Source organism: Lineus longissimus, chromosome 10, assembly GCF_910592395.1.
Source record: "Lineus longissimus chromosome 10, tnLinLong1.2, whole genome shotgun sequence".
NCBI lineage: Eukaryota > Metazoa > Nemertea > Pilidiophora > Heteronemertea > Lineidae > Lineus > Lineus longissimus.
In genome coordinates, this window is record NC_088317.1 from 1,880,833 (window position 1) to 1,899,745 (window position 18,913).

The window sequence follows — 18,913 nt, forward strand, 5'->3', positions numbered from 1 at the left end:
TGGCTGGTTCACAATGGTGACAGAGATGAGACATTAAGACCGAATCGGACCTGGCTGCTGTACCACCGTATTACCAACTCGGTGAGATAGATAAGACAGCAGCAAGCAGACTGAATCGGGCCTGGCTGCACTAAGACCATATTGCCAACATGATGACAGAAACGAGACTGTCACAATCACCCAGGCGAGCCTGGCTTCACCACTGTTTTCAAACGGGAGAGTCGCAACCAGATCAGACTGAGGACATTGTTGCAATCAGTCACATGTGATTCAAGGACAGTCACACCCAACCATAGGCAGTAGATAATTCCCAGGCCAACCACCCATGTTTTGCAACCTTGTCGGCCGTTTCCCCTGCCCGACGCCAGGGAATTAGCCCCCCACCTCTGCATTGGACCCTACGTTGTTCCTTCTTGATGGCCTGCCAGTAACAAGCCGCAGCCAGGGTCACAATCAGTCAGAGCTTGTTTGAGAGGATCAGTTTAACTTCTATATCAATATCATGTTAGTTCCATCTGGAGGGGTGCGATGGTCAGAAATGAATAAAACAAAGTCAGTGTTCAAAGCAAAATATGTACATTTTGAGTTTTGCCTCAACAACATGTTTTAAACAGATTTGTCATATGAATGAAGCTATTAAAGGGACACCATAAGCAGAGCCAAGGAGGTCAGATCAAGTTACACAAACCCACCAATAGGGGTCTCTTCTATCTCAAGAGTACAATGTACATCAAAACTATTGACACTTGCATGAGGATATAATGATAGCTAATCAGACACAACCCAGGCCCCTAAATATGCTTACTACCAGTCAGCTAAAGAGACTACCAACTTGACCACCTAGTTCCTGCCTATAGAACCCCTTTAAGACCTGCCTTCACAGTCCCACTGACTGTTCTAATCACTTTAAACATCTGTTATGTATGATGTTAAACAGTGTTTGTAATGTCCCAGTAGGAGTGAATTCTGCAGATATCCTGTGGAGTTCCAGTGGTATTTAATGAATTTCAGTGGACCACTCACTGGAACACCACTGGGTTTCAAAGTTCCACTTGACCCCTCTCGTTGAATAACACTGCATAGAACTGCATAAGTTTGTGTGGGGTTCCAGTCAAATAAACCCAGTGGTGTTTAAATCAGCGGTGTTCAGGAAGAAGCCAGTGGTGTTCCCCTGGTATACTGGGTATAATGCTTATGAACAGATATCTTAATCATACAACAACTAACGTCAGCACATTAAGGCAGCACATCATTGAACGAAGCAAGTTTTACTCCAGTGATGGTGAGGCTGTGGAGACAGGCATTGAAAGACCAGGGATGATCCCTGACAGTGAGTACATTATACACACATGCTATTTGGAAACAATCAAACTCAAATGTGAGATCCACTTGAACTCTTTCGGTGTTTAGCTAGCTCGACTTAGGGTGTCCCAAAAAACAGTCAACTGCTTGACTCCATTCGAAACCTCTTCGCCAGTGGGAAGAATTCCAAATCCAAGGCTGCAGCACCTGTATTCAAGCAACTATGAACAAGCTGCATGACTTGACAATGGTTTGCAAATGAGCTGTCACACTTGTGTGTTATAGTGACCGCAAGGATTTCTGCAAGAATACTGCAACATGTTTGGGACACCCTGTATAGAGATAAACCTCAGGAGCAAAAACAAATGGGAAAAACTTCTAAGTGAAGAATGCCGCAACCACGGGAATTAGGTTTATACTCAACTAGTGTGTAAATTAATGATGATGAGTATTATTTCCTTCAAAAATAAATACCTAAAACTGTGCACAAAAATGCTAATCTCAAACAGAGGTAGTCTGTAAAACGTTCTTGTTCGAATTCATAATTCTATTGAAATCCAATCCATCAATAAATGAAAACAACATTGGCATTGGGTTATGCCAGATTTAAAAATCATTGCCCGATTGTGAACACTTCACACCTCGAAAAGACAGATTTATACTTTATTTTCTAGATTCATGATCACAAAACATTGCACATTTATGTCAACTTTATAAACACTAAAGCTTACTCCACCATTTTGAATTTTGCTGACGAAGCACTTTTACGACTAATTCTACTCAGCAGAGGTCCGTTCACAATTCCTTGAATGCGGCCCAAAGGAATCCAACTGGCTGGCAAACATGGGTGACTAAATTGAGAGGAATAGAGCATTTCGTTCGTCAGACTCCTTTCATCAGTCAACAAAACCGAATTGCCCGATTTGCCAATAATACAGGCTGTTTTCTTAGGACAAGGCAGCATCGCATTATCAGCTAAATACCAAGCCTTTCATTTCATTACTGTACGAATAGGACTTCAGCCATTAGTTTGTCTATTATCAATCTCAATAGAGTCTCTACACCATAAATCTCCACTCAGTTTTAAACTCAACCAAAAGACACCTCTACATATCGCTGTAACAATTTTTTTCTATCAATACTCCGGTAATATATAGTTTTTATTATTTTCCATAATTCTAAAAGAAATTTGCCTTTCATGCTCAAAATCTGATGTAACCATGCTTACACTGTAATTTTGTACATTTTTAAATGCAAGCTGAAAGACTGAAGCCCATCGAACATGGGAAGAGTTCCAACCTTTGAGCATCGGTGAGCCGGCAAATTTGTAGTCCTGCCTATAGGCCCCCTTTAATAGGCAAATGATTCGGTACCAATCTGTGGCAAAAAGTTGGAAGTCTTCCCACATGTATTATGTTTCCTCCATCAAAGTTACAAAGAATTATATTATCCAAGTTATAGAGCACATCTTATGTCACAACAATAGACTTGGTTTCACCATTCAAAACATTTGAAAGCTCAAAGCTGTCCAATCAGGGTATATTCTAATGAGTTGGACTGGAACAACCAATCATGCGACACGTTCTCATTAACATATTGGCACAACCAATCAGAGCTTCACAATTTGGCCAATTAGGGCACTTATAACATCATTCGAACAGTGTTGCTGTTATGCCAAGGGTATTTCAGATCAGCAGATTACATGGTATAAAAAGTTTACTGTGTAATTAACAAATACAAGGCTACCGTTAGAGTAAAACTACATCTTAACTGCATTTTGGCAATGACTTTCAGCAGAGAAAAGCCTTCCATTTCAAATCCTTAGAGCATCCAAGAATGATGCCTGAAGTATTTTCTGTAAAATGCTCAATCTTTCTGGTGGATTAAGAGTTCAAGAAGGCTTTCCAAACTGGCTCAGTTTCTGACACAGAGGTCCATTATCCGTTTAGTCAACCCTTGTGTAGGACTGAAGACATTAGATGACATTCGAGGTATTATAATTGGAAATTCCTACAACAGCCATGCAACAAACCCACAAGCCAGATCATGCTATCACTTGGTCTGTCTGCTTCAAAAAGTTCTTATACCTTTCTCAACAAAAAAGCATTACCAAGGAATGAACACATGCATCTCCTGATGGATCAAGCTTTGTATCGCACCTTTATAGCTCCACTGATAATCAATGCTAAAACACAGCCCAACGCAAACAATCCTAAAATGAGGGACATTTTAACCCTTTAAGATGAGTACAGAGAACTGCACAAAATTCAAAGGCTTAAAACCTGTGCATTTTCACAAAATTTCACTTTCGATGTCTATAATGCTACATCTACATTGTCAATTGTAACAACACTAATTGCTAAAAGGTGGCGATGTTGAACATCTTGACATTGATTACTATTGTTACTATGGTTACCAGTAAACATTGTACAGCGCAGCTTCAAACGCGTCTGCTTTGAAAATGAACACATTTTTTTCACGAAATGTTGATAAACATTAACATCAGAAGCATTTCAGGCTCCAAAGGCTTAATTCTACAAGCAAACTTCATTTTTAACCCTGCTTCTTTATAGTTGTCAGGGGGGTACCTAATTTAGGCTAACTTGGCCCTCCATCAAGTGCCATAGGAGCTGGCATCATCTACTACCACTCTGCAACATAGGGAGCGTACAGTCCCAAGGTGTCGTCAGAAATCTCACGGTCAAACAACTACAACTGATGACAAGACATGTTACAATGTTCTTTAATCTCCCCTTCCCCAATGATACAACCCAAACTCATTGAAATTCAGGCTTACATGTACACATCCAGCTTACAAAAAGACACAAAACCATGCCGTGTCAAAATGAAATTCTGTACAAAATCTTCCAACATATCAACATGACCACCAGAAACTATCTCAAACCAAAACTTGCATAGTGTACAAAAATTTATCAGATTCTATTTTTAAAGAAGGGACTGGAGGTTACTGATGCCAAGGCATCCCTTTATCAAATACAGAGTTCCTGTGCTAAGATGACGCTTCTCGGATGCATCAAAGAATGTACACAAACATTCCGATGGTCATCAGCAATACCCCGGCCACCTCCGCTGAAACCTCAGGCAGAGTTGAGAAATTCGTCGCTGTTCATCGCGTCAATGGGTACAGTTTTACGCAGAAGAAAATTGAAACATCGAGAGTAAATGGCACAAACAAGCCCTTGCACAGATACCAAGTGATGTCCCCACCCCTGCCTGGGATTCCACAAAATCTTCCCTAAAAATCAAAGTGCCACATTCGGCAACAGCACACATGAATGAAGCCTACGAGGGACTCTAAAAGAATCGCAAGCTTACCATACCAGTTGGTCAGGAACAAACCTACATTTGATTGACATTTGATCATTGATTCACAATCGATTAAATTAGGGCGATTTTTCAAAAATCTCACAAGCAAACTGATGACATCGACCAATCAGGAAGCTTGCTCAAGCCAGCGAAGGAACTTTCTGATGTGTTGCGAACATGCAGTGTTATCCAATCAGATTGGCGCTATGATATCCAATCAAATTGGAGCTACGATGTCCGTCAGCATATGCAGCCGCCCTCCTGTTCCACTTGATCAGGCGTCGGTTCTTTTGGTTTTAGTTCGATTTCTGAGGAGAAAAAGTTAAGGAAAGCTAGGAAGAGAAATGTAAGAATTAGTAGGACATGTATCATGGAGGTCTTTGGTCTTGTATCATCACCTGATTGGCAAGGTTGTTTTTCAATACTCTGTAAATACACCAACTTTACTGCAACATGATGGTTTTGGCCACCGAGATGGTTTTGGCCACCGAAGTGCAAAACAGTTATAATTCTACGACTATGGACGAATAGCTAAATCCTCAATGGTTAAGTCATATTATCATATTCCGACATTCCTTGGATTTTGTGGTCTGTGCCAAAAGTTTACTTACCAATACCAACAAAAGGGCTCGAAGGACGAGGCCGTGACTGCCTCTCCCCTACATGATGGCCATGCCCTCAGTCGGGAACAGAGTTACAGACAACTCCTCTCCATCCATCATCAACTTCTTCTTCATCAAAGCATGATTGAAGGTATTTGGGCCACAGGAAGGAATTCAGCCACAGGGCGGGATTCTGTGACAAAGGAAATGTATCATACCTCTTTGATGGCTCTCGATCCAAGGGGGCTAATAGGCCATTCTGCTGATCAGTCATTTGTGCCAATTCAAATGTATGGTCTCTGGGACAAAGCACCTCAGTTGTACACCAGATTCACACGGGAATTGAGCTTTCTAAGCTAAAGATTTCTGTTTAAAAACGCAAACAGAAAACACAAAATCAAAAGCCAAAAGTAATCAGAAATAAAAAGACAACATCTAATGTATAAAACCTATTTATTCATATTTTCCTCAACTAACGCTCAGCGTCCGTCCGTGTTATGACGAACTCCGCTATTTTAATATGATACAGCAAGTGGATAGATTATTAAACTTTGGGTGTAATCACAGTGCCCTGCGGTCAGATCATGGTTAGATTAACAAAATAAATAGCCCCCATACTCAAATTTACAATTACAATGGCCCATTTGTATGGTATTTTCACTTGATGCACACTCCAAAAGACATACGGTCAGTCTGTCGTTTTTCGTCTCACATTTTATGAAAGAACCAATCAGTATACTTACATCATTATAAATCAATTTTTTACAGCATTTACTTTTTCACCTAAAAGTCTGTTGTACCATCACCCCTGAACAGAATCCCCTCGACATTTCAGAAGACTCACCATATCCAGCAGTTTTATGTTCTCCATGACTAGATCCCCGCTGACCGCAGGACAAATTCTGTACAATTTTATACAGTGCGTCTTCACAACAAGCAGGTTTGAAAGCACACATACATGTAATACTGAATACATGAACAAAAGAATCATAAGATTTACAGAGCAATTGACGTTACCTTGGTCTTGAACATGATGACCAGTTTTCGGACCAACAGCTGTAGGCCCTTGAGATGAAATCTGAAGACCTTAATCGCCAGATCAACATCTGATGACCCAAAAGTTCACATCAGCATCTCAACACCCATCATAGGCTTTTTCTCTTTTGAAGGAGGAGTGGCTCTGCTCTAGATATCCAAGACAGGCGATATAGACATTCTACATTTGCTGTGCATATTTTGAATCCATATCAGTAGTGCCCTTTATGTTATCTTAAAACAGTCTTTTAGTTTTCCTTCAAAACATCCAGGCTATTTCGGGTTAGTATAAATTAACAGCATATAATATCAAATAATAATTTACACAATATGAGAGAAGCAAAATCTGTTTTCATGCATGTTATCAGAAACAGATAACAAGCTCTGTTTCTGAAGCTTGCTATCAGTTTCTGATATTATCTACACTACAACGTTCACGACTTCAGAACAACTGAAAGTTTATTTCATGATGCATGGCATTTTGAAGCAGGCTCACTATAATCTGTCACAGTCAACCACAATTATATAACATAATAAAATGCACTGCAGATATATTCGACGTGCAATGTTTTCAAGTCATACTTCTGTATTTTCTATTTGATTCTCAAAACTTAAATAGCTTAGTGTGAAAATATGCACACAACGATGAAATCGACAGGATCAAACACAGTTCGTCACAAGTGATTGTCATGTCATGACAATATGAATACCGAGGGTATTCAAAATATAGCACTGGCACTGACTAAAGTTGGCCATGCCTGTTAAACAGGGGTCAAGGGGTAGCAGTCCCCGACACCGTGTGCCACAGACCACCAGTAAACATTTTGGTGCTAGGCTATTGCAGTGATGAACGGACTATTTGCTTGTGTGCACAACAGTTTCACTGTGGACAAACCGATATGATAAATTCTCACATATTGCTGGACGGGGCTAATCCACTTATAGGTACTGTACTCCAGGGGGGGTTGTCCACAGTGAAGATATACCACAAGTTCGACCCAACCAAGGCAAACTAGTGAAAGATATACAGGATGAATAGAAAACAGTTGCACTCTTCAACACAAATCCACTAACAGAACATCTTCAACCAACAATCACTTCCATTAGCAGTCTAAAACAGATAAAGGCCTAACTACAGAATAGCCGGGACAGTAGTAGGGCCAAACTACAGAATAGCGCTCCCAGTAGTAGCTCTGTACATTATGTACACTCTGTCCCTCTGTACATTATGTACACATTCCTATCATTTAGGACAGAGTGTCCCGGGTATTCTGCAGTTGCTCCCAGATAAATGCTAAAGAGACAGTACATGGGCAGGCTACACTGACATCATATTCTAAAGTCGGCCCGATACTAGTATCGGCTGGGTTTCGGCAGCTATAAGTGGAGTGGAGTATACCTGGTGAAGGCCTTGGTACCTCTGCGACAGCATGCTTTTAGCGAGCGCTCCGGACTACAGATGACCCACTGCTATGTTTTTGGGAACTGAACCACAATCTAAGTCACCGTCTCTCATTAGAATCCAAGTTACAGTTGGACAAGCTGTGAGAGCTATATTATAAGGTAAGACAAGTGTCAAAAGAGTGATAGCTCTTGTCCTCGTGATCCTCTTATAATCACTTCTTCTTTTGGTTGATAAGTGTTTTACAGCATCAAATTATTGTTTCATAATATCAAGCTATTGTTGGATTAGTCATGGAATTGGACAGAACTATACTTTCATATTTTTTTGAACTCAACCTCTGCCTTCGCATACTGCATGCTGATTGGATGGAATCCATACAGGTCAAGGTTCACCTGTTTTGCATAATGAATACATAAATACAATAATATGACCTTTGAATAATGACGATTGTAAAGCTATTGATAACTTATCAATCAATGCCTTATCAACTTATCAATGACTGTAAAACTGGTCAGGAGCTGTCACAACGACAGGCATTGTAAATGCATCATGCATTTCCCAACACTTGATGTCTCTCTGTGTTATAAGTGGCTGTTGATATTTCTACCAACGTCACTAATTCTGATATATCTAAAGTCAAAACCGCCCCTGACCAATACTACTGCATTCATGACAACAAAATGACCAGCCATATTTAAGTAATGATCGGATCTTGTTAGCAAGAGCATCCCGATGGTTGAGTCGGCTGTTCGCTGGGCGTGTCCTTGAGTTTCACCTCGATCACTGGAAGGCAAGAGTCAAGGAAAACAACAGACAGGAATACGGCACATGCAAACAGAAGGGAAAAAACGAGGACGGAATTATGGCATGGACGGTAAGAAGCTTGGAGGGGACCGAGAGCTGTACCAACTGACAACTGAGTTCTTTCTTAGTTGGGCTTTGCAGGAAGCTAGTGGTATTGCAGAACAATTCCAGGTTTTATACCAAGTTATATAGAGTTTTTTTCATGGCCAGCCACGTGGAAAGGCAGAACAAAGATTTGTCATCCCCGACTTCACTTCCTTTTTTCTGTCACTCCAACATGGCAGGAAATGACGTCACAATTTTGGACAGAATCGCATTACAACAGAAATATTCCATGTATGTTGGGAGATATACCAGGTAATTCATTTTTTGAATAGGTTAGCACTAGGCTTCATTGGTACATCACAGGAATGATGGGGGCGAGACCAGATGGAACATTCGTACTCCCCCCGAGATGGCTGGTTCTGGTCAGAGCAGAATACATAACTATCATTCCACCTCTTGACCATGGCAACCTCCCGATCAATACAGTGCCTGACGGTTTATTTGGATAACGGGATAGACGGGCAATAGTACATCACTGTTGTAAACAGTCCGAGTCTAATCAGAGGGCATATTTTCGAGAATTTTGTTTTTAATTGAAAATTGAAAAGTTCGTCAAAGCCCCCCCTCAGGTATCATGTCTTGTTGTCCTTGAGGCACTCTCTAGAACTCATGTTAGCCATAAAATGCAAAAGTCACCGAAAATGTACAAAGAAAATAGTTGACACTGGCAACATGGGGGTGCCACAAACTCAGGCAAAGCAGTTAAAGCAAATGATAAGCGCAATACTGAATGATCATGCAGCCTATGTAGAAATAAACACATGAATAAAAAAACGAAACACATGAATGATAGGTCAAGGTCATGCAAAATAAGGATGCGTACAGCATGTACAGGAAACATACAATATACATACAGTCAAGAAGAAATAAAGACCAGTCTTTTATTAAATCTTGGTACAGTGTTTATCTATAAGGAAATTGACAACGTTTTCTACAATTCACTTTGGTCTGAGGTTGACCCGACATGAAGACACTATCATACAACACGCTCGGTGTTCTGTGACACTACTGAGTGAAACAGCCACTGACACAACAACACACAACTTAGACCGTGCTCTTCAGTGGAATACTGGCCAACGGACACGGTCTCCCTGACCATAAAGCTCTGAGGCACTGTGATGGACGTTTCTAGGACAGCTCCATTATCGGAAACAGACTGTCTGTCAAGCATCTAAAACTTTTAAACAATTCTGAATGCAGAACAATCATCATCAATCATGAGTTCTGTGACAGACACTTTTGCTTGAATATGAATAGGTCTAATCTGCAGCATGTGTACATGGTTCTTCGTTGTCTTCAAACTGCATAGTGTAAGATGATCTACCACCAGATTCAGGACTAAACCAGATGTGACAACAGAGATGAATACCATGTACACAATCAATGGCTACAGTAACAGCAGGTCAATCTCTGTGTTGATTTCCACATTTTTAACAAGAATAAATCATAGGCCTCCAAAATTTGCAGCCTGTTCTAAGCATAAAATACAATGCATCTTTTTCCATCCTGATACTAAAAAGGTATCCGAGCTGAAAAGAAAATTTGATTATCCTAACCCTCTTGTTTGGCTGAAAATTAAATCAATTGTCACGATGGCATTGAATCGTTCCAAATCTGAAACCAAAATATCATGAAATATCTGACACAACATGGCCGCATGAAAGATCAGTACAGGGCCACAAATTTTCAACTCGAAAAACTTTCCTGAAATATAAACAATTTTAAAAAGAGTCAACACTTTTTAACTGCTTTGTCTGAATATGTGTGACCCTTGGCGAAATGCCTCTAATCATATTCCAGGATCCCAGTGGGACCAATGTAACTCACTGTTTTCGCGACCTACCAGCACCAAAGCGAAAAGATGCCAACTTGCAAATGAGCGGTTCAAAATTTGCAACAGCCCATTCTTTACTAAGCTCCGGAAGTGACAAACCCATCACCGAATTGCAGAGGTAGCAAGCAATTGGCATTGGGAGTTAAAACGGAGAGAGTTGGTGTTTGTATTTGACAGTGTGGAGAAGGATGGGGCTGGCTTCAGAGACCGTGCTGATTCTTATAATGAATAGAAGTATTTGTAAAAGGATACTGTTATTATCTCCCTTCTTGCCTTGGTCAGTTTGTTCCATTCCTGGCAGCGCTGCCGCCACACGTCTGAACAACTGAAATCGAAAAGGAGGCAATTTTGGTTGTCGATTACCATGAAGCCAATGATTAGCTGACGACAGTGAGCCCAATGAGCCAGGCGTGAGCAAAGCAGCATTGAAGGTCATCGTGTCGCTGCACAGTTTCAATTTCGTCAATCGGCAGAACTAAATGAAGGTGACAATCTCGAAATTATTTTTCCAGTTGGAATGCTACAGAGCGGTTTTTGTTTTAACTGTCACCCCATGTCAGTCTTTCTTTGAATTATCAGTAAGCAATCAAGCTGCAATGGGAAAGGCACAAAATCACAGACAATCTATCTTGAGACGCGTATTTAGCATGGAGCCATTGCGATAACTTGTACTCATAGCGACACGAGTACATTCATTTATGATTAGAAACCATTTCTTACTTGTTTTACATTGTATCCAGCTTTTGCACTCGTTTCGATAAACATAACATTGAGTTCTTTGGCCTTTCGTTCACCTTCTTCTGTTGATACTTGTCTGAAAGAAAAAAAGATTTGGTCAATAACGTACTGAGACCAAGAGAAGTGCACAGCAATACCAGGTATGTGACGTGACGTTGCTAAAAAACTTTCCCATCAAATGTCGATAAGAAATGAAATCGCTTTCTTTACATCGTAAACTTGTCAGCCACATTGGCCAATGACCCCCCCAAAAAGGACAGCCTTTTCCCATCAAATGTCGATTAGAAATGAAATCTCTTTCTTTACATCGTAAACTTGTCAGCCACATTGGCCAATGACCCCCCCCCCCAATAAGGACAGCCTTTTGAATGGCAATGGGGTGATGGGAGCTGTTACCTTTTATCCGATAAATCTGTTTTATTTCCTACTAGCATTATGATTACATCACTTCCCCGTTCAGTTCGTACGTCATCTATCCATTTTGATGTCTGTTGGAAAGAATTGGCATCTGAAATCAAAGCGAAAACATATTAGAATCAACTGAAATAATACGAAGAGATACGGCAAATATGCAGCCATCCTACTTGCAGTAACTCAAATGTGGATTAACAGGATTTCAAGAACACAAAACTTGCTCAAAGCACTCCTGAGTCTACCAGTAGGCCTTCGTTTTAAAACATTCTGGGGCTCCTATCTTAGAGCCACATTGGCCTTAGGTACTGGGAAATGTGACAGAGACTATCAGACAGGGTACGAAGCCCATATTGGAAGGCACCAATTGCCCTGGCAGTGGTGGCCTTGGGTTAATTTGAGCCCTGTTTTAGTCCAAGTCGAGCTACTCACTTGTTATGTCATAGACTACTACGGCCACTGACGAATCTCGGATGTAGCTAGGAATTAAACTGCGGAATCTTTCTTGGCCTGCCGTGTCCCATAATTGTAGTCGGATCTGAAACAAGACAGGAATATGTAATATGCAACAGACGAGGAACGACAACCTTGTGTCAACCAGCAGTGAAAAACATCTATACAAATTGATTCTGAAGATTCTCGCTTCACCACTACTTGTCCATATTCAATCAAGAGACCTCTACAGATGTATGAACCTCGGGCATTTCGACGCCATGGCAACCTTAACGGTATAGCCAGGTAAGTTATCGGCCAATGAAATTAGTGCGACACTGTCAAGATACTAATTCTGCCACTGGTTTATTGGTTCTTATCAATATCATATTCATACGCCAGGTCTGGGATGGGACAAGAACATACAATGATTGTCATCACTAAGTTGTTTATTGGTAAGAGCCCTTTGGTTGAGGAAGCTATCGCGCAAGTTGGTATAAAAGCTAAGCTCGTCCCGTCACCAGTTTAACGCACACCATGAAATATCATCCCGCTCTATAGTACATCAACCAAGCATTTCAACGACGGGAGAAATGACGCAAAATATCTGCAGGGTTCCCTGAAATATTCTACTCTAACATATGATGAAATATTGATGTAAGAAGATTAACCGCGGCCGCAAGCGTCCAGGGGACAGAATACTCAATGTTTCACAAGACTCAGCAACACACAAGCTGAGAATCTAATCTAGAGTATGGTCACCTCCAGCCAAATGTGGACTTGTCAACACAAACTAACCCTAAGAATGCTACAGACACAAGTCTGTTAATAATGATTTCAAACCCAAATTCATTTTAGAGTAGAAGAGTTCCCGATGTCAAGTTTTTACACATGAAATATGAGCAACTGTACGCCAATTTTGCAAACAAATGTATTCTTGATCATTTTCTGTTTTCCCCTAAGTTGGATGGAATAAAAGTTATACTGTGCCGTCCTTTCTCAAATGGTTTTCTTATGAGGAATAGTGAAAATCCATTCTACTAGCATTCGAAAGGGTCCATGCCACAACAAAAGCAGTGCTACGAGGGGTATACTATACTGTAAACCCCTTTTCTTTGGACAAAGTCAAAGTAACCATCATCTTTGACACAAAACTTGATGAAAACCTCTTGTCCAATATCGGAATGGCCCTTGCCCTTCAGAAACACAAGTGTTACTAACTTTATATTTTTTTTAAAATCTGATCCTGTTTCAAAATGTCAACCCTCTTTCGTCACCCTCTTCTTTCTCCAAAAGCAGTCCCTTGTAGCAAAGAGGTTTTTAAGGGATTTACAGTATAACTTTTATTCCCCTCCTGGGTAAAACCTCTAGTCGCCAAGGGAACATGGTCATGTGAAAACTCCTCACTGTACCACATGCCCTCTCAAGATGCCTCTTGAGACGGGTATTTTTTTTTCAGTCTGCGTAACAGGCAAACTTTCTGTGCGTTTGGGAAAACATTTGTCTGAAATCTAAAAGATACATACAGATGATAATCAGGACATGGACACCCCCAGGTCAGATCAGATGGTTCCAAATTCCGACTAAGAAACCATGACAACCGGATGTTGGTCTTAGTAACAGCAGCCGATGACTCAGGAAATGCATAAGGCGACTAAGGCATTAGTCACACTTACAATGTATTACTTTTCACTCAGAGTCAGACTGAAGGAGACTGCAGAAGGAATCGTGAACCCACAGCCCAGGATAGCATACCTAACCAATAGCAAAACACACTGAAGGGATTTTTTCCAAATCTAGGTTGCCAATGCAATCTCAAGTAAGGCAAAAGGCTCAGAGTCAGAGTCAGCAAAGGGGACGTCAACGACTGCTGCCCTGTTCCGCATAGGATTAGGAAGGGCCAACATGGTCGAGATGACCAACACGTCATTCTGGCCGACAAAATATCCACTTGCAGTAAAGTTCTTTTTCAGCTAAAATCAATGAGAAGCCATAAACTACTCAGTTTGTAGTAAGAATACACCAAGGTCTTTCCAACTGGGTGCACCAACATACCATGCCCCTCAGTGGCTAATCCTTCCAAGAGCTGAACGGAGACCATGTAAGCTCAAACCATTCAATTACTGATTCCAATTCAGTCCGAGGCAATCATGAGAAAGAGACAAGCATGCGAACGCTAACGACCACAGCCGAATAGTACAGTACCCAGAGAATATTGCGATATGTATGCTTGTCAGTCAATGGTCATCAACGTCAGACAGATCAGATGTCTCAAGACTAGCAACGAAACGAAACGTTGCATACATGGTATGATGGTCAACCTTTCTTTCTTCATTTTTGGGCTGACCATAGGCATCACCATTTTGGAGAGAAATTGAAATCCTAAACCAATTAGAACTCTTTTAAAATGAAGTGAATACTATAAATTTCAAGGGTGAGAGTCTGACGTTCGTTTTTTTTAGATTTCGTCAAAACACCATCATCGAGATAGGTTCAACGCTGAACTGTCTCGCAGAAAAGCAACAGTGAACCAATAGAAAGACACCGAAAGCCAGATTAAATCGTTGACATGCATGTCGCTCCCCGACCTCCCACAGAAATGAAGAGCGTTCGGATCAATACAGCAGACTAGCTGTTGCCCACAGCCAGACAGTGTGAGCAGAATCCACCAGCCCCTAGCTACAGCAGATGTACCAACACTAACGTTATATCAAAGCGCTAGTATCCCACTTGTTGGTCACCGAACGCTGCCAGTGTCAGAACAACTGCTGTATGTCCATGTGGCTTAGAGCAGACAGTCAGGTAGTCGCTGTACATTGTCGTGTTAAAAGCTCGGGCTGATGTCAGGTTTATCTTTCAGATCGCAATTAAATATTCATAGTGTCTCCAAGCAACCATCAGTTCAAGATTTAGTCAATTCGATCGAGTAGAGTCTCTAGGGGTTATCTCAGTCACATATGATGCACGGAAGTTGATGGCCAGCATGAAATTGGTCACGCTTTCATTGTGAAAGGATCTGAGGATAGTTGGAGAAATCTTGTCTGCCCAGCAGCTCAGTTTCTTGGGGCTCTGGATTGATTTCATCATCTCGAGCAATGATTTTCCAAACAACTCTTTCAGCAGAGAAGGCATCCTTCCTGTCTGACAAAGTCCCCAACTGGATTGACTTTAAAACACTGTCACGGCGGCACATCACATTCAGTGGATCACAGGTTTTATCTTTTATGTAGCTTGATGATCATACTTACTGTTCTATCTTCTAGGTACATTGTTTTTGAGAGAAAATCTATTCCAATTGTGGCCTGAAATGAGACAAGAAAGAAAACACATGAATGGCTAATGGCCACAGAACCAGTTAGATTTGAGCCCTGAAAACACAGGAGCCCCTCTTTGGCCTGTGCATTTCAACAGACTACCATGACAATGAATATAATCTTAATTTGTCTGAGTAAACAACCAACCACTGAGAATGGACCTGTAACCTAATCAGCAAACCATAAGAGACAATTCCCCACAGACTATTAGCCGCAACACGGAAGTCTTACATGTCTTAACAAACGTCTTACCGCTAATATCAACGAACCCGAGCAAATTCGACCCAAATAGTAATTACATGGAGTTAAGTCACTGAAGGCCGGGAGAGGGGTAATACATGATAAAATACCTTCTTTTTAAATCAAAACTAAGCCTGAGCCATGACCAAGGGGATAACCCCAGCACTACGAGTTCAAGATGAACACAGCATCCTGATTCTACTACCCAAACCTGCACCATACATGTACTTTATGGGTGGCCCTGGCAACACTTCTTGTGAGAACAATAACAACATTTTTTGTACCAAGAAACAAGGCTCCTCCTGGTAGCGCTCCACTCCTCATACCTATCCACCCTCCTCGACAGAGCCCAGACTACTTTCGCCTGACAGAGCCACATTTCCATCCAGACCATAACAGAATAAATCATTGATGAAGTGGCTGAATAAGAGACAGCTGGCTCTACAGTGCAACAAGCTCAATCAAGCTGACACTGGTTGCTGATGAGGCCAGAGGTGGTGACATGTTAGTGTCGCACGATCTGCACACAGAACAGGATGGGACACAAGACAGTTGTTCAATCACGTCAATACTCTGTCCAGTCGACATGGCAGTGTGGCAGGTTCATTACTAAAAGCACCACAATCTTGAAGTACATGCAGATGTATGCACACACACTGTTATCAAGGATTCAGGGATCGAAATTCACTCGGGCAAATGAGGATGAATGTTATGCCCCCTCTCTTTCAAGTCTTCGCCTTGGAACTTCTTCCTTCAAACAAATTTTGAGACGTTATGATTCAAACTCCCAGTCTCATAACGTTTGCATACCCAACAGTGCTGAGCAGACCAACACATACTGAACACAGCAAAGAGCTGGAATTCATTGATCACTCATCCCAAAACATGCACTCCAACCGTATCGAGCATGCTCAACGATCAAATCCCCAGTAAATTACATGTACGACAAACATCGCATCCAGACATTTCCAGACCACCGAACCATCTCTCGCCAAAACCCACCAAAGTGTCGCTCTTTAAGTTAATGAACATACGCCGCCGATCTATTTCCATAGCAACACCACAGCGATTTGGCAACGAGATCTGGCGATTATTGTACAATCCCAGGAGTAACTATCGGATCACTTCAATAGCCATTATGCATGCGATTTGCCGCCAATAAAAACAGATATTTTTGCTGACAAATTGATGGATGAATACACGGAATGGATACTCAGTGAGCATCATCACCTACCGGGAGAAAAATTCTGCATCCCAACGTTTTTTCGTTTATGATGATGATTGGATGTAGCACTCACATGTTTTATTCATTTTATTTTAGCTTGAACATAACATGAACAAAATTATGAACTGTCTGGTGATGCTAACGCCAGTCTAGTCACTAGTGGGTAAACACAACGAAGATTACGAAGACCAAACTGTTACAAACCATACGCCTCAAGTACATGTACATGAAGTAGGAAAATTGGCAATTATGCAAGATTCGTCTTTTACAGACGCATTACTCACCTGATATGTGTTGTCAAAGCTGTCGTACATGAACCTTGTGATAAGAGATGTTTTCCCAACTGAAAAGAGAAAGACAAAGTTTCCGTCAGGCTTGATAAGACAGCATCTCTAAGGGCTTAAAAAACAGATGCATGTTTGATAAAACAACAGAAAACACCACAGGTTCCAGCCTGTTGAAAGTGACGCATTGGAAATATCAGCCCATGTCATCTCGAGATCCCAGTTTTCAATTCCCGGGTCAGTCCTGTTGTGGTATGCTCATACCATGGAGAAGACAACTCTCTTTGACAGCATTTTGCCTTTGGCTGCCCTGGTTTTCTCCAACACAAATCACCAAAATATTGGCTAAAGAACCAATAATGAGCCAAACTGGATCTAATGTACTCTTGACTCAATTTTTTTGAACATCCCAAATTGTGACTGTACTAATATCATCAGCGCCGAGACATTTTGGTCAATATCATCACTCCCATCAGAGTCAGACGTTATTTGCAAGCAAGATCTAAGCCCCGATGAAAACCTAATGAGGTTTTAAACCTTGATATACCTCAAAGATAATCCACTTTAATCAGGGCTATACATTTGTAGCAATGCAACAACAGCATTGATTTAAAACAGATGTTACTTGGGAGTACACTGAATACAAACTATGAGTGGATGGCATCCTCATGTATGTATGACATGAAGATACACAGTCTGTTAACAAGGAAACGGCAAGCTGAAAGCAGTGCAGAACAGGTTGCTGAAGGGTTAAAATGGCCTGAAACTCTGCCAAGTGATAGACATACAGCAATCTAGCTTGAATCATCTCATCAGGTTGAGTGCATTTTATCCTGCCAAGAACCCATGAAATAGACACACAACTAGCTTTAGTGATCCCTTACGTGTCCTTGATGGTAGTTGTTTTGGCAATAGGCCAGCAGACAGTTGGCCAACTCAGCATATGTATGATTCACTCTCACTGAAGTGTGTGCAGTGTCAAAATTGCCTATGTGTTCAACAGGTATTTTATTCACAAATCGTATTTCATGAATTTCTTGCAATGTAATTGTAACCCCTCCTTTCTTTTACTAACTGGATTGTAATGTATCTTCCCAAATTATTACATTACGTGGAGTTCATTCCAAGGCATCTCTTATAATTCAACACAGTACAGTTAGTACATGTACATCTGTAGACAATCCTCTGTCGGGGCAAATGGGTTACCAAAGCCAGAAATAGCGAATGGACGATTCTGTTTGGGCGCCGACCTATCGAGTCACAGTGGCTTATTACGACTTCTGATTAGTGCATTTTGAGCACTGCTTTATCTTTGATACCGCCGATTCTAGGACGCGAGTTCCTCAAACTCAAAGCCAGTTCCTCACCTGGCCCTGTCAACCGACCAAGCCCTAGCCTATAGACCGATGCACTTGATTTGATTGGGGATAACGTTCACGAAGACGTCGCGTGTCAAAATTGTCAGCTGAACTAAAACAAATCGACAGAACAAATTCCTTAGTTTATTTGAAATGACATGATACATGTGATAACATAAGACCCAAAAAATTCAAGCCGGTTCGGGGTAACCACACCAATTTATTAAATGTATCAAAATTCAGTCTGCAAATCAAGTGCACAACACTGAAAAAATGCATATGAAATGAAAATGAAGGCTTACCACTCTGTTCCCCCAGGAAAACAAGCTTGAATTTCCGTAAAGGATTGCCAAACTCGCCGGCAGACGACATTATGAGATTGTGATTTAGTCCTTCAGCTCGATTTCACACTAGAATATATAAAGATAGAGGATTTAGGGGTGAAATTTAGGTGAAAAACACCAAAACAGTCTTCTCTTCCGCCACGTTCAGAGCCT

General features: G+C 41.1%; 1 protein-coding gene across 2 annotated transcripts; it reads right to left on the reverse strand.

The window, feature by feature from the left end:
- Positions 1 to 559: 559 nt before the first annotated feature.
- Positions 560 to 18,910, reverse strand: LOC135494259 (ras-related protein Rab-6A). 2 transcript variants are annotated; one of them, XM_064782155.1, is made up of 8 exons: positions 18,719 to 18,910; positions 17,059 to 17,117; positions 15,244 to 15,297; positions 11,996 to 12,101; positions 11,549 to 11,660; positions 11,135 to 11,228; positions 10,667 to 10,739; positions 560 to 4,937 (listed from the first exon to the last, which is right to left on the reverse strand). In XM_064782155.1, the coding sequence occupies exons 1-8, from the start codon at positions 18,786 to 18,788 to the stop codon at positions 4,870 to 4,872; spliced, it is 636 nt and encodes a 211-aa protein (XP_064638225.1). In that variant the 5' UTR covers positions 18,789 to 18,910; the 3' UTR covers positions 560 to 4,869. The 2 variants fall into 2 exon arrangements, with proteins under 2 accessions (XP_064638225.1, XP_064638224.1); XM_064782154.1 differs by lacking the exon at positions 560 to 4,937 and adding an exon at positions 5,668 to 8,454.
- Positions 18,911 to 18,913: the final 3 nt, after the last annotated feature.

Bases quoted from the DNA above. Each gene is read 5' to 3' on its own strand.
- LOC135494259 (XM_064782155.1), bottom strand. From the start codon at position 18,788: ATGTCGTCTGCCGGCGAGTTTGGCAATCCTTTACGGAAATTCAAGCTT. The intron at 12,102-15,243 runs GTAAGTATGATC...GTCTTGTTTCAG, and splicing joins TGTACCTAGAAGATAGAACA to ATCCGACTACAATTATGGGA. The intron at 11,229-11,548 runs GTAACAGCTCCC...TTTTTCTTTCAG, and splicing joins ACAGATTTATCGGATAAAAG to ACAAGTATCAACAGAAGAAG.